The 27,587-nt window shown below is 38.1% G+C and overlaps 1 protein-coding gene across 1 annotated transcript in view; it reads right to left on the bottom strand.

Annotated features, from left to right (window-relative positions):
• The window catches only part of kalrnb (kalirin RhoGEF kinase b), a 73,798-nt gene extending 48,808 nt beyond the window's left edge, over positions 1-24,990 (bottom strand). Inside the window, exons 1-9 of the mRNA XM_026257852.1 lie at positions 24,924-24,990; positions 6,325-6,417; positions 6,014-6,128; positions 5,387-5,579; positions 4,472-4,972; positions 3,090-3,212; positions 2,769-2,960; positions 2,184-2,315; positions 596-826 (exon numbers count right to left, since the gene is read on the bottom strand). Coding sequence (XP_026113637.1) covers positions 596-826; positions 2,184-2,315; positions 2,769-2,960; positions 3,090-3,212; positions 4,472-4,972; positions 5,387-5,579; positions 6,014-6,128; positions 6,325-6,417; positions 24,924-24,990 — 1,647 coding nt within the window. The remainder of the gene's footprint in view (positions 1-595; positions 827-2,183; positions 2,316-2,768; positions 2,961-3,089; positions 3,213-4,471; positions 4,973-5,386; positions 5,580-6,013; positions 6,129-6,324; positions 6,418-24,923) is intronic.
• Positions 24,991-27,587: the final 2,597 nt, after the last annotated feature.

Genomic DNA, 27,587 nt, shown 5'->3' with positions numbered 1-27,587 from the left:
ATTCAGTAGATCATGACTGCCCTAAAGTGTTAGGACTATGCAAAGTTTTCAATTTGTGATGTTTATTTTCTATATAAAGCATTTTACACATCCTAAGAGCAAGTAAGAGCTTAAACGGTTAGTTGAAAAGAGGCTCCGGGGATTTTTGAAGGTTCAACAAACTGTCAGTTGGAGGTCAAAGTTCTTTAGTTCACTGCACAAGCCCAGTGCTCAAGTAGGCCTTGTTTCTGTCTAAAGAGGTCCTGGAAAGGATCCAGTCACATCAAAGAAACAACATAGTCCTGTCAGAGAACCGGTGAAGGTACAACAAAAAGGCGACAGCTAAGGAAGTAGAGTGTATTGTTGGAGGTATTGGCCAAGCACAATACTGGCGTTCCTCAAGTCAACTCTATGAGTCAGAGTCCATGTCACATCCTTGTCACTTCTTCTAATGCTCTCTGCACTTGATAGTTGTTCTGCCGTAGGAGAAACATCTTTAAACGCTAAGATCTAAAAGGTTGAGAGGCTGGGGTCACATTCATCAGATGTTGAATTCTGTGGGTATAATGTATGCATATCTGAATGGTTCTATACATGATTTAGACGATGTATTTACCTGCTGCACATCTTGTTGAAACACACACAGCTGAAGTCTCTGGTGCAGCCGGAGCTTGCGGTGTTGCAGGAGACCTTCCAGTCTGCGATACTGATGAACCACCTCATGGACCCCCTCCAGAACCCCCCTCACCGCCTGACTGTAGTCGGCCCCTGCCGTCAGAGACCCGGAGTCAGCGGGAGGCTGAGGCCTCTGCAACACATCCAGTAGTGTCTTTCCTTTCTGACTGACCTGCAATCAGAAATATCACATCAGTAATTCAGTGGTGGACAACATCAATTTATTTGAACTCCGTACTCCAAGTGTTTGTTTTTAGAGTAAAGACTACTACATTATAGAAGCATAATACAGAATCCCCTCAACTTTACAGAGCTTGAGCATTTTAAGTGGTAGATAACATACAGTAACTGGAAAGTGTGCTTATAATAAACAGAAAGTTATGTTCTGTTGGTGTGGATGCTAATATACATAACGTTATAGTTATCTTTATAATTATTGTTCTTAGTGATATTATTTCAAACTACAGAAATCGAGACACATTAGACATGTTCATTTTTTGGAACAATTCTTTGGGTCCTTTCAATGAATATGTTCACAAAAATTGCATTCAGCTCCGGCTGTTCTTGAGTCAACTCACTGATTCAGTGAATCATTAGGAGCGAGTTTCTGGTTGACAGCTCAGTCAATCGGTCATGTCTGACTCAAAATTAGTCGAGAACCAGAAGAAATATGACACTCAGAGCTCAAGTGTGCAAAGGATTTGATTAATGGCACATACAGTAAGTTGCTATTTTACAGTAAGCTGCCAGTTTATAGTATTGTTCATTGTAAATAAAAATCTAATTTTAGGTATTCAGTACATGACAGCCACTGGTTCGTGAACTAAATGTTTTAAAAAAATAGTTCACCCAAAATCTTTAATTTGAGTAAAACTGACTGAAGTGAAAAGTTTTGTGTCTGATTAAGGTTTAATGATAAAACGTTCTAATGGTGGATTTGTTTCTTACAAACATGCATCACTTCACAATACATTAATTAATGCACTGGAGTCTTGTGGTTTGCTTGTGTACTATTGTGATGTTTTTATCAGCTGTTTGGACTCTCTTCTGACGGCACCCATTCACTACACAGGATTCATTAGTGAGCAAGTGATGTAATGCAAACGTTCTCCAAATCTCCAACACAAAGCTTTGTAGGCAACATTTCATGTTAAAAAGTGTCCTAAGAAAGGAAGTCGTGGCCTAATGGTTAGAGGGTGAGACTCCCAATCGAACGGTTGTGAGTTCTAGTCTCGGGCCGGACGGAATTGTGGGTGAGGGTAGTGCATGAAGAGCTCTCTCTCCACCTTCAATACCACGACTTAGGTGCCCTTGAGCAAGGCATCGAACCCCCAACTGACCCCTGGGCGCCGCAGCATAAATGCCTGCCCACTGCTCCGGGTGTGTGCTCACAGTGTGTGTGTGTGTTCACTGCTCTGTGTGTGTGCATTTCGGATGGGTTAAATGCAGAGCACAAATTCTGAGTATGGGTCACCATACTTGGCTGAATGTCACTTCACTTTCAATAGAGCAGCTCCTCAGATGCTCACCTCTGTATAAGCCGTGGTGACCTGCTCGTACAGATTCTGGTGGTTGTGAATGGCCATCTCAAGTTCTTTGGTCGCTGTCGGCAATCCGCCCTCACCGCATGACTTCACCCATCCCTCCATGCTGGACAGAAACTAACAGAGAGAACACCCTCTTAAACTTTATAGCAGACTAGGTCCTTGTAATAAAACAAGAGAGGACAGAAGTGCACAGTTGTACACACTCATTAAAAACAAGCTCAGACATAATTAAATAAGAGTTGCTGAGGATCATACAAATTGGGATCATAAATCAAACGCATGAAGAAGCTATGTGTGTATATTTCGACAAAGGAGTTATTAATGAAGAAAGAGACTGAAACTGACAGGGAAGCTTAAGTACAGTTGCATATAAAGGAAATTCTGAATTATAAAAAAAAAAAAATGGATCAAATGAATCAAGGAACCAAACTAGTTGAGAAATATAAAAAGTAAGTAATCGATTTCAATAGATTTCAACATTTAAAATCGGAATAAGATGGGTAAGCTTCAAGGGATTCACAAAATAATATTAGCTTAAAACAATTCATGTGTCAAAAAAGGTTTCACCTGTTCAGACTTTTGGTGGAACACAGAGGACATGGCCAAGATGGCGCTGCGCTCCTCCAGCGCCGAGGCAAAGCTCTTCCAGTCCTGATCCAGCTGAGCAGAGATCTGCTGTATCTGAGCGGCAGCGTAATGACCTGCCTCACACAGCCGCGCCGCCACCGAGACGATACGCGAGATATTGACATACGCATTCTGAAAAGAGAGAAACAGGATGTCAGAAGACGATCCCATTAAATTAACAAGCAGACACGAAAGAGCTGTTCAATTCTGTCCAGTGAGAGAGCATCCATTGTGTTTTCTAGAAGCATTCCTCCATCGTACCATAGAGTTCATAGCAAAGTGGTCATGCTGGGTCTGTAGATCTGCTGCATGCTGGTAGCTCACGCCAATGTCTGTGTGCGTCTGCAGGAACAGCTCTTTATTGTGTCCGATCCATTCAAACATCTACAGAGAAAGAGAAACGGAGAGAAAAATGCTGCATTCACAGACAGTTTGGTCTCAAATCACCCTTCCAATGTGTTTACACCCAGACCAGAAGAAGCAAACGATGACCACAGGCTGTAGATCACCATACTGGACCAATCAAAACTCACATTTGTACATAAATATTTACAAAGGCCCCGGCAAATTTGCTTAACAGTTGTGTTAGGGCTTTGGGTGATTTAACTCCCTGTTAGTGTTCTAGTGATCTCCAAGTGAACCTTAATATACACAGATTTTCTCTTTGGCTGATGTACAAGCAATAGCCCTTAGTGTTCTGGCTCTGGTGGAGCACAGATGGGCTCATTCAGCAGGACCGGGGAGTGTGAGACTGCCTCTCCGTTTGGGCTTAAACGGAACACGCGGCCTTCCGCAGACTTCAGGCCACAGAAGGGAGTACAGTGAACATGCTATTATCATTCCCATCATTCATTATTTACACTTTCACATGACCTGCACCCACAGTACTTTACTTCCATTGCATGATTTCTCTTTCATCAAGTTATGCTAGAAACAGCTTTTTAAAATGTAAGTGGTGTTTAATAGTGCAATATCTACAGTATACTGTATATGGAAATGCGAGTATCTATCTTTAACTTGCTGCAGTTTAACTACATTAAAAAAGAAGCATATTTTGCTGCCACGTTTGAACAGAAAATAGGGATTTTGTTAATAAAACGTATTTTTTTTTTTAAGAATATGTTTAACATATATAATACATAATTGTATTATTTTATTAAATGTATTATTGTAAATTTTATTATTATTGTTTAATTGTTTTATTATTAAATAAATTCCTATATAACAATAGTATTATTAGTACAGTAAAACATACAAATATTGAATAATTCAATTGAATGAAAATATATAATAATAATAACAATAATTAGTAAGTACTTTTAATAATTTTTTATTACTTTTATTTACAGTGGAACAGAATTATTACTAAAGTAAAATATTTAAATATTAAAAAGTTGTAACATTTATAAATAAAATAATAATATTAAATAAAAAATATTAAATATAGAATGTTATTACTATATTATTTTTAAATATTATTGTATTTAAAATTATAATTAATTTTATAATTGAATAAAAGTTATATATTTTCAATACAGTAATAATAATCATATATATATATATATACTTTTTTTTCATTCTTGATAGTTTGTTCTTTCTTTGTTGTTTACTCCATATTGCACACTTTCATTCTGTCCTCTAACCTTTTCTGCATCCTGCTCATACAGCCGTAACTGAAAACACTGGTCCAGCTGCTGTTTGCGGTTGTGCCAGGCCTGTAGCAGGTGCTGCCGCGTAACTTGAAGTTTATCCAACAGGGCGGAAATCTTAGGTACCAAACTCTGGAAGTCTGCCCCCCCGGAGAGCCTTCCATCTCCCCCATCCCTGATCTTCTGAAGGAGCCGCTGTCCTTCATGGTCTAACTCATCCACCGGTGCCTTCGTCATAGTCTTCCTCAGTCGAGCGTGCTCCTCCAGGAGTTTCCGTGCTTCTTCTGCGTTAGTGGCCAGCTCCTGGCGAGAAAGCACCTCCTGCAGCTCCTCCAGCCGGGAAAGGAGGTGCAGAGCGCCTCCAGTGAACTCCTCAAGGGAAACACGGAGCTCAGTCCATTCCACATGGTTGTACTCCAGGGTCCCTTCCAGATCTGCCGTCAGCTGAGACGGGTCCACCAACTTAGTCAGACCTTCCACTGAAACCATACTGGTCTAGAAGAAATAAAGAACAACCACTGGTGTTCCAAACAGTATATAATACATAAGGAATATATAAAGTCTATTGATCACTTTTGCTAAACAAAACCAGAGAAGGTGATCAGGACATTTGCTCATTTTGGTTTATTTTGTTATAATAGCCGACTGCACACTGTATCTACAAATCAATAAATGGAATTTATGGGCGCTGTATGTATGTATGGCTGCTGTAAATTCAGCTTCACAGTACAGGAGTAAATTAAATGAGCATAAAACCTTTTTTTTTTTTTTTTTGCAAGAACAGACACACTGCTTTGCACTGGCATTTTATTTCTGTCCATTCTTTGGATCTTAACTCTTTGATACTTTGACAAAATCAATATGAACGTTTCTGTGGCTTTCTTATTAGACAAAATTCCATTCGTATACCTCAAAGGTGAACTTGCCACTGCCAAAGTTGGTCTTCTGCTTCTGCCAGAAGTTGTCTGGTTTGATAATGAGAGCGACGCAGATCTCAGCTGGAAACGACTCCTGTAGCGTCTTCAGCAACGGCTTGATTAGATCCCACTTTGAGCCACGCATGTCTACGATCACTGTAAACCCTCGTTTACTTACATCCTCACTGCACCAGATAAAGAGATCGAGTTAGAGGAAGACCAACAACTTAAAGCCATCCAAGGAAATCTTCTGAACATTTGCTTAAACTTGCATAGTTCTGCATCAGTGAAGCTATATATTTTTAGAGTTGCATCACATTGCATCAGTATGCCCTAAAGATCAAATAGAGGCTCTAATCAAAGGCTTTAAATGCATACATATCTCACCCTTTGTGTGTCAAACTTTAGCAATTATATTATGATATAGTGTAGAGGTGCTGTAAGCAATTTTAGCTGTTTTGATAAGATTTTTGAGGACTAAACAAGCAGAGCCCTTTTATGCTGTTCACTGGGTCTAGGGCTGTCCTAGAGAAAGCTTTCTCGGGACTCTTTTCTTTGGGGAAATCTTCCAGGGACATTTTAAGTGAGGTGTTCCAAATAAATGTTGGAGTTTTATAACCTGGGCACTGTAGAGAGGTAGGTCACCAGTTTCCGCAAGTCTTCTTGTTTTATTCTGTCATGATTACTTCGTGCAGGGAAGGTAAGGATGGGTCCCCCTCTCTTGTCTCTTCCTCCTGAAAAGAACAGGACCGATTTATTACTAATTTTACTACTCAGAGTACTTCAATGACTCTAATTATGGTAATGCCCATGAGCCTGTGTGGGTGCGTGCTTAAGAGGGTGCTAAGACAAAGCTGGTTCACAGTGAATGAGTGTGTGTGTGTGTGTGTGTGTGTGTGTGTGTTTACAATGCAATTATACATTTCCCACCTGAGACAAAGGCAACCTTCTCTCTTAAAACTGTCAGAACATCAGCTGCCTTTATTCCATCATTCCTAAGAGATCCTGATGAGAAAGAGGGAACTGAGAAAGAGGGAAAAAAAAGGAGAGAAAGAAAGTGACAAAAAAGTTATACATAGACTCAGAGCTTTAACCACCATAGACAAAGAAGAAAACACACCTGCTCCAATTTTCAGAACAGTGCATGAGACCCGAGAGGTGTTTTCAAATGATTCTCAAAGGAAAAGTTAATAATTTACTCAACCTCTTGTTGTCCATCTAAACCCAAATTACTTTAATTGAACAATACTTTATAGCAAAAATAAATCCTAGATATAATGATCTTGTTTTTTTGTTTTTTTTCAATACAATAAACGTGAATGGTGACGAGGACCTGTTAAGCTCTACGAATGTCAAAAAAGCAATCATACAGTAAAAAAAAAAAAAAAAACATGAAGGTAGCAGAAAGGTTGTAAGGACATCGTTAAAATAGTCCATGTGGAGTCATCAACAAGGTCTTATGTATTTGGAACAACAAGAAGGGGAGTAATTAATGACAGCATTTTAATTTTTGGGTGAACTGTCCTTTAAAAATTATGTGACATGTCTTGGTGTGCCATATTTGAAATGATACCAAGTGATAAATGATTGAAATGATACTGAAAAAGTGACTTTTTCCTCACAATAATCTATTACCGAAATGCACGGACTTCAAATTTTGTGATTACTACTAATACTAGTATGGCGTTTTTATTATCTATCAGTTATTTTTTTTTGCTTGACACCTGGTCACCATTCATTTTCATTGTATGTATAAAGAGCAGCATGGACATTCAGCTAATCTTCTCTATTTGTGCTCTATGAAAAAAACCATTCAGCTTCTAATTACGTGTGATCTTCACAAATACTAAAAAACATGGTCTCTTTCTTTTAAGGAAGGTTCAAACAGAGTTAGATGCTATTTACACTAAGTGTACACATAATAAAACAGTATACAATAAAAACAACAACATATTAAGTGTATGTTAATTAAAATAATTAATGAATGTAGCCTCCTTGGGACCTACTTGTCCCTATTCCTAAAGGCCATGATAAACACAAGGAATTTTTATTTAAACAAGGAATAAAAAGAAGTTGAAAGGTATACTGTTAGCAAACATCCTGATGCAACACACTGCTGAAAGTGCATTTAGATAAATATGTACTGTAAATACATGCTGTACAATTTCCTCTCGATAACAAAATAAGTACACAGCAAAAAGGACAACAGTGAGAAAACAGCAGTTAAGAAAGCATTTGACAGTGATGTGCATTGCCCAAGCTCTGCAATTCGGCACTCAAGTCAAGTCACGTCACATTTATTGAGCATGTTCTATCACTGATTGCTTTAGCGCAAACAGCCTTACAGTATTAAACAAGAAAAAGTGTCAATATAGCTTTCAGTTAGAACTAAAACTTTCATTTCCACTATAAAGCAGCTCTCCAGTGTGTTCATATTTTTACTTGCTGACGTCTGACCTTGATGGACTGAACAGAAGTAATGAGCCAGAGGAGATTTCCACGTCAAAAGAACAGAGAGCCCCACAGCACACCTAAGACCAATGGTAGTTTGAATGTGTTTACAAGCCAGAGCAAACTTTTCCATAAAGTTTAGCAACTGTTTCGAACTTCCAAATGAACGGCAACTTTGTTTGGCCTTATTTTGTTAAAAATGGCTTCACACCAGATCTGTCATGACAACTCTCTGAGATTTTAGCATGGTAATATACATGGCAATGGCTATGTGTTTGGTCTAGGTGGAATTGATTAGCTATACTCCTGCTGCGGCAGAGCAAGTACCGAGACTTACTACTGCCATTACATCCAGGGATATGCTGCTATGAGCATGCAGGAAATACTGCTGCTGCAAATGTAACATATATGAAATAATCACCCATAAAAAATACATTAATTAGTCTATACCATAGACCCCCACTTCCTCAAATCTTGCCCTGGAGGTCCAATGTGCTGCAGAGTTTAGCTCCAACCCTGATAAAAGTCACCTGCCTGTGTTTTTCTAATGATCCCAAAGACATTGATTGACATTGATAAGCATGCTCAGGTGTGTTTGATTAGAGTTAGATCTAAACTCTGCAGGAAAGTGGATCTCGAGGTCCAGATTTGAGGAACCCTGCCATAGACTATACAAAAGCATGGATGTAGTGTCTGTGACATCACATGTAGGTTTCCGAATGGTGTTTTAGAAGCCTTAAGTAGGCGGAGCCAGCTGTCGCCATCTTGGCAAAGTGTCACCCCACATCAATCCCGGATAATTAAACATGGGCAAAGAGGTGGGAGCTGGTTGCTGAAATCACACCCACCTAGCTTGACGGTGGAGACAGCAGCGGCAATCCAACTGTCACTTAAGTGGCCACACCCTTAATGATGAATTTTAAGGCTTAATATATTTTTTATGAATGAGTTATAAAAAAAATTCACCCCCCCTCACAGTTGTCATGAAGGGTAATATTTGCTATATCCACCAAAACCATTTTTTGTACCAGGCTGTAAACATGTTTTTTTCAGCTGAAAAGTTAGGGATTTTAACAAGGGGTGTATATGGGACTGACTCCCTTTTGGAGCCAGCCTCTATTGACCAGTCGATGAACTGCAGTTTTAGTCACTTCCTTCTTGGTTTCACAAGTGAGACTTGGAAGGTTGACGCTTGATCTATACAGGTGGAGCAGGGGGAGGTGGAGGGTTTCTGAAGCCCGATGCAACTGCTACAATGAGCACTAGCCAAGTATTTGAATGCTGAGCAGCAAGCTCAAACAATCAGCTGCACCATGTGAATGTCGATGTAATTATATCAGATTGAGTCATGAGCATGCGCCATATAGAGTTCCATGACAGAACTTTGCATTTTATTCTTTGATTTTATAGTATGAGAAGTATATTGAGGTCTTAAAACTCAACACCACGCCTCCCCCAACCATACTAAAGCAGCAGCAAATGTCCGGGAACGGAGGCAGGGCTCGCAAAATTGCTAGCCCTACGTCCCAAGGCAATTGTGTCTTCCAGTCGGGGTGACAAAACCTATCTCCGCCCTGCCCGTTGGGCTATCTTATGGGGAGGAAAAATATATTTCAATGCTTTTGCATTCTCTCATAAATATAGTTGGGTTGTATGTCAATTTTTGGGCATCGAGGAGCAACTAACAATATGTGGAGTATTGAAATCTCATTTGATTTCACACCTGCTTTTTTACCTTTACTTTCACTTTCAATTTGTGATCGCACAAACTGTGTATAGGGAGCAGCAGTATTGATTAGTCAGTGACGGATTTGTTACACACCAATTCCTCCTACATTGTTCTGTAAGTCATTAGCCTGCTATCTTCACGTGACAAGTTAAATCTCCCGCAGCAAACTTAAACATGTGATAGAGATTGATTGTGCTGTTGAGAGAATTATTTACATTGCTGACCGTTATGTGTGTGCATGTGTGAAAATAAGAGGCGCATGGATTTACACAGGTATTTTAGTTCTGCTAAGCCAAATAAGACAAGTCAGGGTGAAGAAGGAGAGCCAAAGAAAAGCAGAATACCCCAAAGCAGAAAGGTTCTGAAAAAAATCAGACTATGAGGCAAAAAGAAAGTGCAGCTTTTTGATTTCATGGAAAAAAGTTTATTGAAGTAATAGCACAAACTCCAAGAGATCAGATCAAAAGGAAAATTCAAGAAAGCTGGTACTTATCCATTCTTGCAGATGGCAGTACAGACAATGGTATAATACAGTAGAACAGGAGTTGGTTTATGTCAGGTATGTGAGAGATAATGTAGACTTTTCCACATACATGATCAAATGTCAGCCAGTCAAGAGAGCAAATGCTGTAAGCATTTCATAACAATCCACTGTGTGGTACACAAATTAGAGCTAGCCGTGCTTGATAGTGTGAAAGCCTGTGAGCATGGCCGGACTTACACTGGTCTTGAGTGGGCTGCAGCCCATGGGCCCTGTCTTGTAGGGGGCCCCGGCTTTGCCCGTTTATGTTTGTTTGATTGGTACGTTATATGACAGTCAGAATTCAGAAATTATTAGCTGCATTTCTTTTCACTGTGCACATAAGATCTAAATGGCCAGCCGGGGCTACAACTTACAACTACGACCCTTGAGGCAACAATCAAACAGCATAAACTGGTATTTATGATTATTTCACAAAAAAGAAGGAAGCATGTATTGAATCGCATCTGCATCGACTGGTTTGTTACCACATGGTTACTTTAAAAAGCTCCATTAAGCCTTTAACCCCAAAGAGTTTTTTAAACGAATCAGCTGATTCAAATCATTCATTAAGACAGTCACTTGCTGCCACCTACTGGCAGTTGTAGTTACATATTAAAAAAAGTAGCTTATTTCATTTTTGCTAACATTTAATATTTTTACATTAATAATATTTCTAAAAATACTCAAATTTACGGAGCACCGCACATGATTTACTATTACGTTCACTCGATTTATAAATTGTGCAAACAATTTACTAATTCGTTCCCTCGATTTGCTAAATCGCGCACACGATTTAGCAAATCGAGCAAACGCAATAGTAAATAGAGGGAACGCAATAGTAAACGTGTGCACGTTTTAGTAAATTGAGGGAACGAATTAGTAAATCACGCGCACAATTTATTTATTTTTTCTTGCATGTCATGTGCGGGGCTCCGTAAAAAAAAATATCTATAGTTATTTCAGGGTTATGTTTTCTCAAATGAGAGGACACATCATGTTTATTATATTACAGTGAACATTTAATATTACATTTACACGTTGAATATAGCCTAAACATACTGCATATTAATTTGACTATTTATGAACCTCAAAGTATATGTTTTTGTATTTGTTACTCTATAATGATATTCTATTTGAGGGCATTTGCTACATAACCTCAAGCCCAGAGGCCCCTGCCTCCCTAAGTCCTGTCCTGGCTGTGAGTACCTAGTGAAATGTGAAGATACACTGAAATCCATCTTTAAGATTTCCCAAAGAAGCGAAGGGGAACCGATGAACTGCTAAATGAGAAAGTGGAACATTTCAGTGACCTGAAGAGCACATGGTGGCTTCCAAGCCGGCTGAGTAGTCTGAAGGCTGTGGGAAAAAAAATTACACTCCCACTGTTGTTCATATGGAGAACATGGCAGGAGGAAGTGATATCAAGTCAGAGGATACAGCCAAAGCAAAAAGGGGGTGGTGCAGGAAATGAAGACTGAAAAATTTGTTTGCTTCCTGCATTTCATGTTGATTTACGGTATCATCTTATCCAAGTGCAGTACTGATTTTCAGCATGACAACTTAAACATCACGTGAACAAATCAGATGAAAGCGCCACATCACGCGTATTCAGATTGAAAACAAAACCTGGAGAATACCAAAAAACCTTCACAGTGAACGGGATGGCAGCAATTTCTACTGTGGAACTCAGCTCACAAAAATTCAGTGAACTGCTAGAAGAGGTGAGGGCACAGAGGAAGACACCATTGGTGCAGAGATACAGAAGATTATTGACAACACAGTCAAGAAAATGGACAGCAGATTTTAAAATTTGTGTAAAAAAAACCTCTCTTGTTTCAAGGTTTTTGACCCTTCCACTCTTACCTGCCCCAGAGAAGAGCTGGCAAATTATGGGGATGAAGAGGTGGATTATCTTGTCACACATTTTTCCAGTTTGCTAGATGAGGAAGAGAAGGAGAAAATTCCACAAGGATTGATGGGTTTAAAAATGTGGCTTGCAGAACACTGGGCAACATGATTGCTTGTACAGAGATATCCTCTCTGAGCATCCAGAACACCTCTCTCATATCTTGTTGCTGGTGAAATTAATGCTGACACTTAGTCCATCGACAGCCATCTGTGAGAGAGGATATTCTTGCATGAACCGAGTGAAGACAACACATCATACCTCTCTACAGCCTGAAACACTGAATGACAGCATGCAACTATCCATAAATGAGGAATCAGTTGAATCTTTTTGCCATGACAAGGCATTTATTTTTTAGATGCTTAAGGGGAAAGGTTCAAGACACCTGGAACATAAAACCCTGACAACAACAAAGAGCAGAGAAGTGGAGACCAATGCACAGGAGGAGAAAGCTGATGAAGGAGATGCTATGCCCTCAACGTCGAGTGGCATTTTCTCATCAGTGAATATTGTTCTTACAAGTTCATAAAAATTTCTGTTCACTTAGAAACAAATATTTGATTTGATGATTGTAATTTGACTATTTTATACGGTTTTAAAAATGTTTTTGATTGATGTTTTCATCATGTTTTTCATTTACAATATTCCACATACATTTTTTTTTATTCGGGCTACTTAAATTTATTTTGGGTGCCTGCCTGAAGGGATACAAGTAATTTTGCAACCCCTGGGAGGCACGGTTTTTAGCATGTTATTTATATGAAGTGTAAAGTGGTTGCTCGAAGACACCACATCCAATTTCAATTATAGACCTATTAAATATATGTTATGTCACTTTTATTTAGAAAAATATATAAAATAATCACTCCAAGCTGATATGTGATGGGAAAAGGTAGAATAATGGGATTTTAAAAAGGCAGATTCCGACTTAAATCATGAAATCATCAAAAGATAAATCCTAATTTTTACTCCCTTCTCCACAGCTCTTGTTAGCAAACTGGTTTCTTCTGTAATCATGTTTGACTCAACAAGAGAGTGGGTGACAGAATTGGTGTAAATAGCCTGCAATTAGTGCAAACAAGGTGGGTTGATTGCATTTAGTGTAAATAGACATTCTGTTACTTTCTAGATAATTTAATTTTGGCTTAATCATTGTATGTATGTACTACAGCATCCTTAAATTCAAATGTGTGCAAATATAACATAAATACACTGCAAAAACAGTTCTGTTCTTAGTAAATATGTATAAACAGAATACTGTGTAGGCATGCTACCAACATTGCTGCGTTCTACGTTTTGTGTAAGGATCACTGGGGACACATGCATTCTGTAAATACTGAATGACAGACAGTATTAACGCATAATGCTAGATTCATGGAAAATAGAGTAGTAGGCCATAGTAGGTTGAGCGGGGGGCAGGGAGGCACAGCTGTTGGCACGTCTCCTTCTGTTTAGATTCATTAGTGGTGTAATCTGCCCCCTCTGTAATCCCATGGCCGACAGCTGGGCACCAGGACAGCCGGTGGGGAAAAGTTCAATCACACTTAAACACATATAGAAAGCAGAAACACATACAGTGTACACACAAGCTGCATGCTCACAGATGCGCCACATGCACTTGCTTACACACACACACACTCACACACACACTACTGTGCAGTACATCTGTTGAGTCTGGGCTGAGGCCTAAAAAGGTCTTTACACTGCTTATGTCTGCATTTTATCTCTCTTGCTCACTCTCGTCTGCAGACTACATAAACTATTAAACCTGTGTGGAAGTGTTTGATGCTGAACATGGCATGTTAAATTTACTGTGAGAACTTACTTTCCTCAGCCCCTGCTAGAGGGTAGATGCTATTTCACACTCTCTCTCACACAAACATAAATGAGGACAAGGCTACTTAAACACACTTGAACATGGTCATTTCTCATTTACAACAAGCTGATCTGGCCTATTGTGCGGTGACAACCTTGTCCAAGGTTCAGTGAAGTTTAGGCAAAGTCAATTTTCCAATGCTCACAAGAAATATGTATTTACACTACAGTTTAAAAGTTTGGGGTTGGTAAGATTTTTACATTTGTTTTGAAATAAGTCTCTGATGATCACCCAGGCTTAATTTCTTTGATTAAAAATACAGAAAGAATAGTAATCTTGGTATTATTAATTTGCTGCATATATATTTTAAGATTCATCAATGAATAGAAGATTGAAAGAATAGCATGTATTTGAAATATAAAATATTTTGCAACATCATTTTTACTGTACTTTTTCATCCTGCTGAATAAAAGTATTTTTCCTTCTTTCAAAAAAGAAAAATCCTTTAATGACATTTTGAACAGTAGTGTTTTTGACCATGAACATACATTTGAGGTTTTAAATATTTATTGCACAAGAAAATGTATTTCTGCTGTGGATCACAAACTTTGTGATTGCTTTAACCAATATAATTAACATTAATGAAGACTAGTGCTGACAAGTTTCAAATAATAATATGTGAAAAACAATAAGCATTACAAAATGTGTTTAATTCAACTGATGTATATTCCTAAAGCCATATGTTTTTTTTTCACCCAGTAATTTTTAAATGTAATACAAAAAAATTGGCATTTTTTAATTTTTGGCTCTAGTGTAAACAAATACATATTTTTAATACGAAAATATTGATTGTTACCTGCAAAGATTTGTTTTACAAGGTCTTGACAAAAAAAAAACTGTATTTATTTGCAGTCTCATGAGTAACACCTTGCTACTTAATTGCTAATAATAATAAAATAAAATAAAAAACGTGTAACGCTGCATCCCTAATCAATTCACATGATACTGCACAGAAATTCAGTCAATGTCTTTAACAGCAAATGTGCCCAGATTATGTAATATTTTTGGATATTTAAAGTGTGGATACCTAAATGTTTTTGGCCTAGTATTGCCCACAAGCTCTTGCACAACAAAAGAGGCTCCGTTCCAAAAGCCTACTGATCTGCCTCACTGCCTACTGTGAGTCTGCTTTCTAAAGCAGCGTCCAAGCTGAGATGGAACTTGAGTGACTGATTTGTAATGCACTGCATAGGTAGCATTGCCATAAATCACACTAATAGCAAAGCAGACGCTACTAACAGTTGATTACAAAGGAGTTTTACATTAGCACACTGCTATGCTAACAACATAACACTGAACTTTTCTGTAATCAGTATTTTTTTATTGTATTTCTTTACATTTTGCTACATTGCAATTCCTTGCCTTCTTTCAACATTTCAGTTCATGTCTAGCAGTTTTAAAATGCATTCATTTAAAAGTTACGTAATAACTTATTTAGCCAGATGCTAACGCTTACATGCAATCAGTAAGCAACAAGAGCAAGGTGCAATTTTTTTGTATGTGTCTGTCTTACAGTACTTTTCCATCATCAGCAAAGTACTTGCAGTGCCTAATATAACTATGCAAATTGGGAGGCAGCTTATTACCAAACTTGATCGACCATGTTGCTTCCAAATTAAACTCTGAAGCACCAAAACACATGCAACACATGCATTATGTATTCGAAACAGTATCATTATTTTCCACAAGACTAAAAACAAAAGGTGTACTCTAAACAAAAATGCTGGATTGCTGCTTTACCCAGCAGAACCAGGTAATGTTGCAAGCTCTGTAAATACTGCAGATAGATTGTAACATCTAAGACGTCAGATGAAAGGACTCGGGCATCACTGAGATGTCATGAGATTATCCACTGCATTCAAAGTGCAGTATCCATATTTCATAAGGGTGCCATGCACTGTTTTCTGCATGTTTTATGAGATCTTCATCATGTATGCTTCACGTGACTACAGTATAGGTTATGCAGACTAACTCTCTGTGAATATTTACTGAACATCAACAAAAGAATCACTGTGCTCCCACTGTCACCCATAATACAACCTGATGAGAGGGCTGGGATATGAAGCATTCTGAACTTCCCATGTTACAGGATCAGGGTGTATCCACATAAGCAGTAATATATGGAGCCAGAAGAGTCTCAATAAAGATAAATGCACACACTACAGTCACATATGCACACATAGGATTCATACATGCACACACATAATTCATAAATACACACACAGGATACACAAATGCACACAAAATTCACAAATGCACACACAAAATTTAAAAAGCACAGAAGATTCACAAATGCATACAAAATTCAGAAATGCACACAAAATTCAGAAATACACACACAATTTAGAAATGCAAACAACATTTACAAATGCACTCAAGATTCACAAATGCACAGGACAAGATTCAGAAATGTATTTCTGATGCACACACACATATATCTTGATTTACAAACTGCTTGCGGTCTGTGAACTTCACTGCATTTGTGTGTGAATTTTGAGACTCCCCTGACTTGGCTCGACACACAAATGCCTTTTTTTAAACAGGGAATGATCTGCAACCAATCAGATATCTCCCTTGTTTGAGCCAATCACAAGAATGCACCCCACGTGGGGGATTGTTTACTTATAAGCCAATCAGCGAACGACTCACTTTCCTCACGCAGCGAATGACTCACTTACCTCACGCAGCCGGCGACTCACTTTGCGCAGCCAGCGACCCACTTTGCGCAGCGAACGACTCACTTTCCTCACGAGTCACGCAGCGAACGACTCACTTTCCTCACCCAGCGAGCGACTCACTTTCCTCACGAGTCACGCAGCGAACGACTCACTTTCCTCACCCAGCGAGCGACTCACTTTCCTCACGAGTCACGCAGCGAACGATTCACTTTCCTCACCCAGCGAGCGACTCACTTTCCTCACGAGTCACGCAGCGAACGATTCACTTTCCTCACCCAGCGAGCGACTCACTTTCCTCACGAGTCACGCAGCGAACGATTCACTTTCCTCACCCAGCGAGCGACTCACTTTCCTCACGAGTCACGCAGCGAACGACTCACTTTCCTCACCCAGCGAGCGACTCACTTTCCTCACGAGTCACGCAGCGAACGATTCACTTTCCTCACGAGTCACGCAGCGAACGACTCACTTTCCTCACCCAGCGAGCGACTCACTTTCCTCAGCGAACGATTCACTTTCCTCAAGCAGCGAAGTTGAGCGAACGATTCACTTTCCTCACCCAGCGAGCGACTCACTTTCCTCACGAGTCACGCAGCGAACGATTCACTTTCCTCACGAGTCACGCAGCGAGCGACTCACTTTCCTCAGCGAACGATTCACTTTCCTCAAGCAGCGAAGTTGAGCGAACGATTCACTTTCCTCACGCAGCGATCAACTCACTTTCCTAAGCGAACGACAGCCGGAGACCCACTTTTCGCAGCCAGAGAGCCACTTTCCTCTTGCAGCGGACCACTGACTCTCTCTCCATGTAGGGACTGAATATTATAATTAAAGTGACTTCTATATTGCATCCAAAAGAATATTTAGATATATTTAAATATTCAAAAAGGTTTAAACATTTTTTTTTTTTTTTTACTTTCATTAAAATATTTCAATAAAATGAAATAATTGCCTATGGCAAATTTATGAATCCATGGTTAACTTTTTTTCTGCAGTCACTGGGCTATATGTATTGAGACATTTTTAAATTTATATTTTGTAAAAATAAACCTGAATTGTAATCTAAACATCTGTATTTTCATACAATTTAATACAATTGCTGTGTGAACATGTTCATGTGATTGGCTTATAAGTAAACAATCCCCCCACGTGGGGTGCATTCTTGTGATTGGCTAAAACAAGGGAGATATCTGATTGGTTGCTGATCATTCCCTGTTTAAAAAAAAGCATTTGTGTGTCGAGCCAAGTCAGGGGAGTCTCAAAATTCACACACAAATGCAGTGAAGTTCACAGACCGCAAGCAGTTTGTGAATCAAGATATATGTGTGTGTGCATCAGAAATACATTTCTGAATCTTGTTCTGTGCATTTGTGAATCTTGTTCTGTGCATTTGTGAATCTTGAGTGCATTTGTAAATGTTGTTTGCATTTCTGAATTGTGTGTGTATTTCTGATTTTTGTGTGCATTTCTGAATTTTGTATGCGTTTGTGAATCTTCTGTGCTTTTTAAATTTTGTGTGTGCATTTGTGAATTTTGTGCGCATTTGTGCATCTTGTGTGTGTATTTATGAATCATGTGTGTGCATCTATGAATCCTGTGTGTGCATATGTGAATGTAGTGTGTGCATTTATCTTTATTGAGACTCTTCTGGCTCCATAGTAATATAAAGCTCATAGAAGTACCAGGAAACAGCCTGCTCTCTGCAATTACTAAATGAAACCAATCCTGCCAAAAAGTTGCCAAATGGCCCCGCAGGATTGAATCTTGCCAAGGACAGCAAGAACTGTGACAGGGCCAGAAAGCTATGATTATGGCCCTTACAGTCCTGGGAAGTCAGAAAACAATGGCTGGCTGAGGTTTGGTGTTAGTATGAACTATTGTGTAAGTCTAAGCTGTGAGATCAGAACTGGTCCCAGTCCAATAAAACTGGGATGTGATCTCACATAACCTAATTTTTATAGGTGCCCGGCTATTCAGGGGACTGTAGGTTTGAATGGGGCATGGGGGCTATTTTCAGAAGTGTTGCTTTGTGCTTAGAAATACCCACCACAAATCGACCACGAGACTAAAAAGGAAAGATTACTTGAAACAACTCATCAAATATCAAATAAATTAAAATCTTCTATACAAAAAACCGAAAAGGAATGAAACAATATCTTTCATGTTTTAAGATGAATCGCGTATTCCAACAAATCTAAAAATAATCTCTACAGCACTTGTGTAAATCACACTTTGGCTAAAGCCTGTGATTTTGAAAGCAGAAATGTGTAATGTGATCAAACAGTCTGTTAACGTCTGATAATATCTTCGAATAGGCAGATGGCTTTGAAATATTACATAGATATACAACAATGGCATGTGGTGGACATCTGAAATGAAGTCCCTTGGGTTTGGCTTTTTTTAGCCCAATGTAAATTCATGTTCTTTTCCGTATTTCTCCATTTTTTTTTACATGCAATTTTGGGGGTAACTGTATCTAATCTACCTTACATTATCAAGAAGCAATCAATTCTATAATAGTATGTTTATAGTAGGAAGATATTTCACCCAAAAAATGAAAATGAAATCATTATTAGGTTGTTTCTAAATACATCTTTTGAAACACACAGTAAGTTTCTGTCTCTCACTTGAAAGACTAGTTACAAAACTTGAACTGTAAAGGATATTGGAGGTCAAAATTCTAAATTGTATTTTGATTTCCTGCATTGAAATTGTCCATTTGGCTCAGCTGAATTATGTAAATGGTATGTCTTTCAACACTGGCACTTTAGTTGTGCCAATTGAACATTTTCAATGCAGTAAGTAAACATAAAATTTGTAACCTCCAAAACCTTTTTAATGTAGAAGAACAAGACACAGCAAAGGCCTATTAAAACAAATCCATATGAATCGAGAAGTTGAATCCAAGTCTTTTCAAGAGATGTGATTGCTTTAAATGATGAACAGATTTAAAGGTGATATATCTACATATGTGCTATAATCAGATCCTCATCTACCAACACAGTAAACGTGAAAAAACACAACCCAGTAAAAGAAAATGTAGTAAGTCTTTCTGTGCAAGCTTGTGAAAGAAAATGATCAAGTCAGATTTCGCCCCCCGTGACATAGACAGGAAGAGAAAAAGGGGGGGGAATATTATTATTATAATATTACTGCCTCTTAGTCTGCAAGTTTCCACCCACGGTGGCGCTATTGTGTTTTCGCAAGTGACGCACCAGTTCTAATGACATGGTGAAAGTGTGAGCAAAGCATGCTAACTGTTCTGTCTTTGACAGAACTGACGAGCACAAAACACAATTTAGAGTCCCAGCTTCAGATGAGACAAGAAGCAGTACATTTATTGATTTATTTATTAACTGAATATTTTATATATTAGTACCTGCTGCCACACAGATCTAATATAAACATGTGATTTCTTTCCCAGCTGTTTACCTTGTTTTTAACATAGATTTTTGTTTAAGTGCAATAAGACATGAAAGAGAACTTAGTTTAGTACTCACATGTTGTGTGAAAGCTGCTTTCTGTGCGTGTGGTTCGAGTGTGTTCGCTTAGAAAAGCCTCTATCAGAAGTTTAAACTAATATGGTTTATGCATGATTTCAGTACGATAGACATGGTAGACAAAATCAAAAAGAGGTTTTTTGGTAAGTAACTGGGGGGTACAAGCTGTAAAGGCACATCCCCATTCCGGAAAAGGGGGTGGGGAGGAGCAGCTCATTTGTATTTAAAGAGACATACACAAAAATAGTGTGTTTCGGCTTCCATTCAAAATGGCCATTTCAAAATGATATAATAAATGATCTGTGGGATATTTTGAGATAAAATGTCACAGACACATTCTGGGGACACCTGAGACTTATATTACATTTTTGTAAAAAGGGACATAATAGGTCTCCTTAAATTTAGGCTTTTATTTAAATCTAAACAATGACCGTCACACTCACTCACATAAAGCAGATCACATACGGGGAACATGTGTTTGATGTAAGAGAACCAATGAGGTTTGTTGTAGCATGTGACACACAACTTAAATGGTGACAGAATTTGAATTTTGGGGCAAACTATCCCTGTAATATTACATTTAAAGATTGTAAGACCCTTGAAGATTTTCTATAGAAACCTTTTCAATCAGTGCATTGCTGACAAATGGCAGGAAGTAGAAGTGTTGTAATGAAAAAGTGCAGCTGAGTTGCCCCTAATGGATATAATCCAAAAATACTTCTAAAATTGATTTCACTGTCTCCTGGCCAACATAATCACGGAATGTACCTATTCTGCTCAGAGAACTCCAGTCCTGAGCAGGAATCTTGGCAACAGTTGCTACAGCAACCCCTCTGGCCCTCATTCAGTAGAGAAAGCCTGCTAAGGATGAGGTGTGTGGTGCAAGGTTTGCCTCTCTGAAGCCCATGTTTCAAATTTTAAGCACAGTCCTCTTCTGTGTGGAACGAGGTGTAGAGGGTAACTCTTGCATCTTGTAAAATCCATATGTTCAGGGATTACAGTAAATCATAATAACACAGGTCGCAGTTTTGCTCTGTGGTTTAGTTGCTGAAGATAACACTTTTTCGATATGAGTGCTCAGTAAAATATGTTCAGTAAGCAGCAAGTTCTTTTGCCTCTTTTGAGCCTTCTATCTTATAACTACAGTAGTAACACTTTACTTTGCTGTTCATTTTCCTGCACAGTTTTTCAGTTTCTTTTTATGCTTGGAACTTGGAAGATGAACTTCACAAATCAAAACAACGTGATGTGACCCCTAAGGTCATGTCCTTATCAAGTTCCAACAGATTTCCAGAGGATGAAACCTTATCTCCACTAATTTTCAAACTTGTGTACTATTGCACTCATGGAAATGGAGACACAATTTTTCTAGTTCAATGTGTGATGACACATGCAAAGGAAGCTGCATAACAAGTTCACTAGGTTTTTTTTTTGTTTTTTTGGTTAACTGGCCACAATCTCAACAATTTGTCTCTATAGAACACAGTTACAAGCAAAACATCCTGGATTTTCACTCCAAAAGACAGAACTACAGTACATTTACTCACTAATAAGTACAATTCAAAGTTCATTTAAACTATAGAAATAAAATTATACTAATAAACACTAATAAAATAAATAAGTATTGTACGTTTACATTACTAATTGTACATTTACACCACTAATAGTAATAAACAGAAATGAAAAGAGTATATAGATCAGATGTGCTTTCAGGGACTTCTGGGAATGTTCTTCTTATACTGTTAACTTACAAAAAGCATTAATCTGATTTATTGACTTCAAATTTTCATTCAAATCAGCTTTAAACCATTTCCTTTTGCAGTTATCCAACAGCATTTTTAGTTTGTTTTTCTAAAAAAAATTTACAGCATCACCAGTCTGTGTTTTCACTGTTTAAAGAGAGATTTCAAACTGAATGGTGTTTGGAAAAGCAAATACCCTTTATCTATGCACCTGGAATGCATGAACATAATAAAAGAGCAATCATAAATTCAACAGCTGTCTGCTTCACAGTTTGAGATAGCCTATGTTTATTTAAAAACTGCTTGTTGGAGCTGAGAAATCATGTCACAACAATTTACAAGCATCCGTTCTCTGGCAAATCTCAACCTTTAAATGTCAAAATGCTTAAATGAGAAGCTCTACAGACTAGTTACTTTTTAAATTCTGCAAAACATGAACCACCAGAAGCATACCATTTAAAAGATTAGAAATCATTTTGTAACAAGGACTGTATATCTATCTATCTATCTATCTATCTATCTATCTATCTATCTATCTATCTATCTATCTATCTATCTATCTATCTATCTATCTATCTATCTATCTATCTATCGATCTGTGGACTCATGTAAAAGATAATGAGGTGATTCATGTTCATAAACTAACATTCAAGCTCTGATTCATTCTGCCTGCCTCTTACACCTCAAACAAGACCCCAGATGAGCATCTGCAGGGATGCTGCACATGAACGAGACGCTCGTCTCCACACAGTGATTGTGATCTCCCACACTGGCACAGCGGTGTCTGTCTCCGCCGTCCTCTCTCAGCGTCTGACATCCTTGTGGACTAGGGACAACCTGATTCCCAGACGTCCAATCCTATGGACACGAGTATCCCACCCAGTGTGATCGTGCTAATCCGATGAAGAGAGCAGAAATACAGGCACTATTAGACGGTGAATATGTTGGATTACAGCGTAGGGGGTGTGGGAGGATCGTGCAAGAGAACCTCCATCATAGGAGGAGACACTCAGAGTCTGCCCTGCGCACACACCTCCTGCTAACTGACCAATCAGAGACAGACTGACACACATCCAGCTATATGAGTGCTGTGATGAAAGGGTTTGGGGTCAAAAATCCTGTCACAAAAATGCCTGATTCTAGAAGTGGTTTTGTGTGTTGCTTTTTAATATATAGATATAAAAAAAATTGTCTTAACAAAACACTGCAAAAATACTCAAAGGTATGCGAGCATTCCTAAATCGAGATACATTTCATTAAGAATCAAAATGACATAAGAGATCATTTTCTGAAAAATGTATTTAATGTAAATGTAATTTAGTGACTCTATGCTTATAAAATAGGAAAAACATGCAAAAGGGGTATAAGAAAAATAAACTTGTTTTTTCTGAATTAAGTTTAAATTTTCCTTAAACTTATGAAAATTTAGTTTTTTAAAACACTTCATTTAGATAAATGTTTCAGAAATCATTTTATCATTCTACATACAAATAAATTATGTTTAGGTTTTATTTTCTAAAAAAGAAAGAAAAAAAAGAAAAACAAGACTTAATACCTCAAAGCATTTTTCTCATGAAAATTAATTTTCTACTGTAAATATAAAAAAACTAAATGCGAAAAATATTAGGTAACTATATATTTTTTGCAGTCAGCATGTCTATCTTCTTTATATTCTTACAACACAGGCATTTTTATTTAAATTTTAGATTGGAGCAAGTCGTGTTTCAATTTTTTTAATTTTCCACAATTTATATTTTATGTATGATTTATACAATTTACTTAATTTATGCAATTTATTTATATCTATTATGGTGTATATTGTGTATATTATGGTGTATAAATATTAACAAGTTACATATTGTATTTTTGCTTTTGCAATAAATGTTTTGTAATTGTTTAACAGTTTAAATGTGCTATAATGGCAGATTCACAGTGTGACAACTTCTCATATAATTTGACCCGCTGGGCCATGTTGTCACAAATGTGGGTCAATATGGCTTAAATGAACTGAATCTTTTTACCTGTGCAACAATGATTGAAATGCTCAAAAACAAGACTGAAGGCATTTAAGTCTAATTGAGAATTATTAACAGGAGTGTAAAATGACAAGCAGCCCTATTTATCCATATATAGTAGAAAACTATATCTTTAGCCATCTCTGTTCATATAATAATTATATAAACTGTAAATCATGCAGACACTGAAATGTAAAAGACAGTGTATGATCTTCACACACACAGGATAGATGCAAATGACATATAATATATATGTATTCACCAAACACAGTGAATGCATGCCATATTATGCATACACATATGTGATATCCATAGATGCATACTCACATTCCGACACAGGCAACATACAGACAGATGTGCATTATTGGCTTACCAGAAGTGGGTCAGTTTTAAGGGTCATAGCTCATGCACTGGTAAATCTCTAGTACATAAAAGTGAACAAAATCACTGAACCACAGCTGGTGGAGGTGTCAGGGTGGACACTGGGCTGGATGCAGAAGAGTAGATGCCCTTCTTGCATCTCTCCACGCTGCCTTTTCTCATAATAAAAATGCTTTTCTGTTTCTCGTGAAAAAGGAAGTACAGCACTAAGAATATCTACTGTTTGTTTGAATCAACAGGCTTCAGAAACATGAATCAATGTCACGACCGACAAAAGGCTGAGCCACTCCCGCGCCGCGCCGCGCCGCGCAACGCGATCCCTGGCGCGTCGGTGATAGTAACGTAATTAGAGAAGGTGTTGAGGGTGTGAGAAAAAGTGACAGGTGAGGTAGCATACAATTTACAGGGGGGTTCCTTGCTCTTGTGCACAATAGCCCAGACATGCAATGTAAGGGCGTTGAACGTGCCAAATCACGTATGAACATCACACACAGGCTTTTGAGGAATATGGCAGTTTTATCACGCATATGCATCACAGACTATATGCAATATCCTATATGTGAAGGGTGTGATGCACATCCAGACCGCTAAATTATGCCATTCGGGCATAATGGGACACATCTGACAGCTTCTAATGCTGTTTAACTCTGTAATGCAACCTCTAAGTGCATGTGCGGATTGATGAGTAAAATAAACTCATTGACATCCAATGTAACAAAAGCATATACCTGTTTTTAAAAACGGCTCCGTGTCTGGATCGGTCGGTCCTTCCTCAGCCGCCTCGGCAGAATTCATCTTTGCAGGATACGTTTCCACGGATGATGCTTATGATGATGGTCGGACTTTACACCTACGGATCTTTGTGATCTATGTGTGAGGAACACTAGAGCGCGTGGCCGTCTCCATTGGTGAACGCTCGTAGTAGTGAATGATGATGATGATGATGATGATGCCCGAGGTTCTGCGCTCAGCGATACTGTATCCAGCGCTCCTCGGGGCGCTTTTGTTTAAAGCCTACCCGCCTCTGCAAGACAACTGCTGGGGGAACCCCGATATAGAGAGCCGTGTAAAACGCGTATGCAATGTTAAAACATGTCTCTTAAAATCCCTTATTCATCCGTTCCTCCTCCACCCGTAGTATATTCCTCCATCCGTTCGATGTTTCGCACAACCCAGTGGATATAATGGCAGCGCTAACCTACACTGACCGAGCGAACCGCAAACTGCCTCCACAGTATGCTCCAGCCTCCCACTATTACATAGGAAACAATGCAGCTAATGCAACGACTGTTATAGAGGTATATACAATCGTTCTAGGTTCTTTATTGTGGCGCAGCGTGGAGAACTGGACCAAATCTGTCCTCCTGATGCGTTGATAATGGGGTGTGTGTATTTCTCAAGAGGCCAGAGAACCCCAAACCATCACCATACGGTCCTGTTAAAGGGATGCCTGCTAATTAGAATCAACGAATCGCGGTCTGTTAGGATGCTTTTATCATTGGAACTCTATTTAAAACTTATTTGCAGATTTCCATAAAAGTGGTTATTTTGTTCACTAAATATCGTTGTTTAAATGAAAAGTGGTGGTCATGTTAATCTTTAAAAATAGCATTTGTAGGTAGCTATTCTGTGAAATTATCACACAAACAGTGAGAACATATAGATTTTTACACTATATAATACATTTATTATATAAAATTTACTATATTAAGGAACAATATTGCTTAAGCATTATTATTATTATTTTTTATAAACAAAATTTTTCTTTTTTTAGTCACAAACGAAAATGGTTCCAAAAAAGAAACCAAAGCATCACGGTTTGGAGCGCATATGAGTGGAGCGGAGCTAGTTTCAACTCCAAATCCAAGCTATAAATCCACTCCAGGTGTTCCATTTTCCATCCTCCGCCGAAACCCTGCTCAGAGTGACCTTTTTATTTTGTTTTATTTTTATTTATTTATTTATTTAAGCGAAAACCACACTTAATATTAGAAAATAATAATAATAATTATAAATAAAAAAATAATAATCAGATAATCAGATAATAAATAAATAAGTTATAATAAGAAACCTCCTAAACTATCCCCTGCTCCATGTAAACACAGTCATTAGTTCGAGTAGCCTACATTGTTTCTCAAATTAACAGGAAATAACCTGCAGGCCTATTAAAGAGACATTTGAATGATTATTCTTATTTGTGACGTACGCATAATATTACTGTATTGTGTCACTTGTAGGGCCTATTATCAGGTTCTTGGTTCAGTCTATAAAAACTTTCTAGTTGTAACAATATTATTTAGTTTGGTGGGAATGTGCCAGTAGCACTACTGTCAATCAGCACATCCCTTTAAAAATCAAAAGTATGCTTGAGCGTGACCACAATTGTGTTGTTTCTGGAAGTTAAATAGCCCTGTCGACTCTAACCATGCAGGAAATTTGGTCTTCCTGTGATTCAGATTTTGCACAGGGTGAATTCAACATCTGCGAAAACAAATGTCGACATAGGCCTACTAAATAATTGTACTACCGCATGACTTGCTGATTTGTAAGATAATATTAATACGATTAATCGGTCTTCTACATAACTTAAATTCAATGACAAACGCTTTTTTAGAAAGATTGAGGCTATGTGAGGAAAACGTGCTCGTAAATGTTGAAATGCCGCCCTCTTGAGGAAATATGGTTTTATAGAAGCCTCAGTGGTATGATACAAGAGAAAAATGTATTCACATTTTCAGATGTGTGCAAGCAATTCAATTGAAAGCATGCAGTGTTCTAGTAGACATACTTTATTTGTCTAATTTTGCTATTATAAAATGTACCTGATTCAGATGGATTGATTCTTGATGCATGCTTGGTCTTATATATAATAGTTCTTACGCCAAGGCAGGTGATCATCCCTCCAGAAGGATGTCATCAAAACCCAGCTGGAAAACATCATTGAGTAGGCAGCGCTGTGAGGATCAAAACGAACAGCTTCACATCACTTTATGTAGATTTATATAACCTGCTGAGAAAGCGGAACACAAATCTATAAGTCATCAAACATTCATAAGGAAGAATTTATATTCTTCAGAGTATGCAGGGAAAAGTTGGTGAGAATGAGATCTTCAGAGCAGTGGTCTAATGAAACCCTCTGCCAGTGAGAAAAGTGCTTGATTTTAATGGATCCCAAACCTGCAGTTTTCACTGTTGTGCATGCAAAAGTGATCATATTCTTGATTCTGAATTACAGCTGAGTCTGAATAAAACATATACAAGTGAATTCATGATTTACATCAAAATAAATAATAATATATAGAAATGTCATGACTCATGCCACATCTAAACAATGACCATATGTGCTCTAATGTATGTTTGCTGATTGAGATGTTTTGTGACCTGTAGCATAT

This window comes from Carassius auratus, chromosome 6 (assembly GCF_003368295.1).
Source record: "Carassius auratus strain Wakin chromosome 6, ASM336829v1, whole genome shotgun sequence".
In the NCBI taxonomy this organism is placed as follows: Eukaryota; Metazoa; Chordata; class Actinopteri; order Cypriniformes; family Cyprinidae; genus Carassius; species Carassius auratus.
This window is presented reverse-complemented; position numbering and strand designations above follow the sequence as displayed.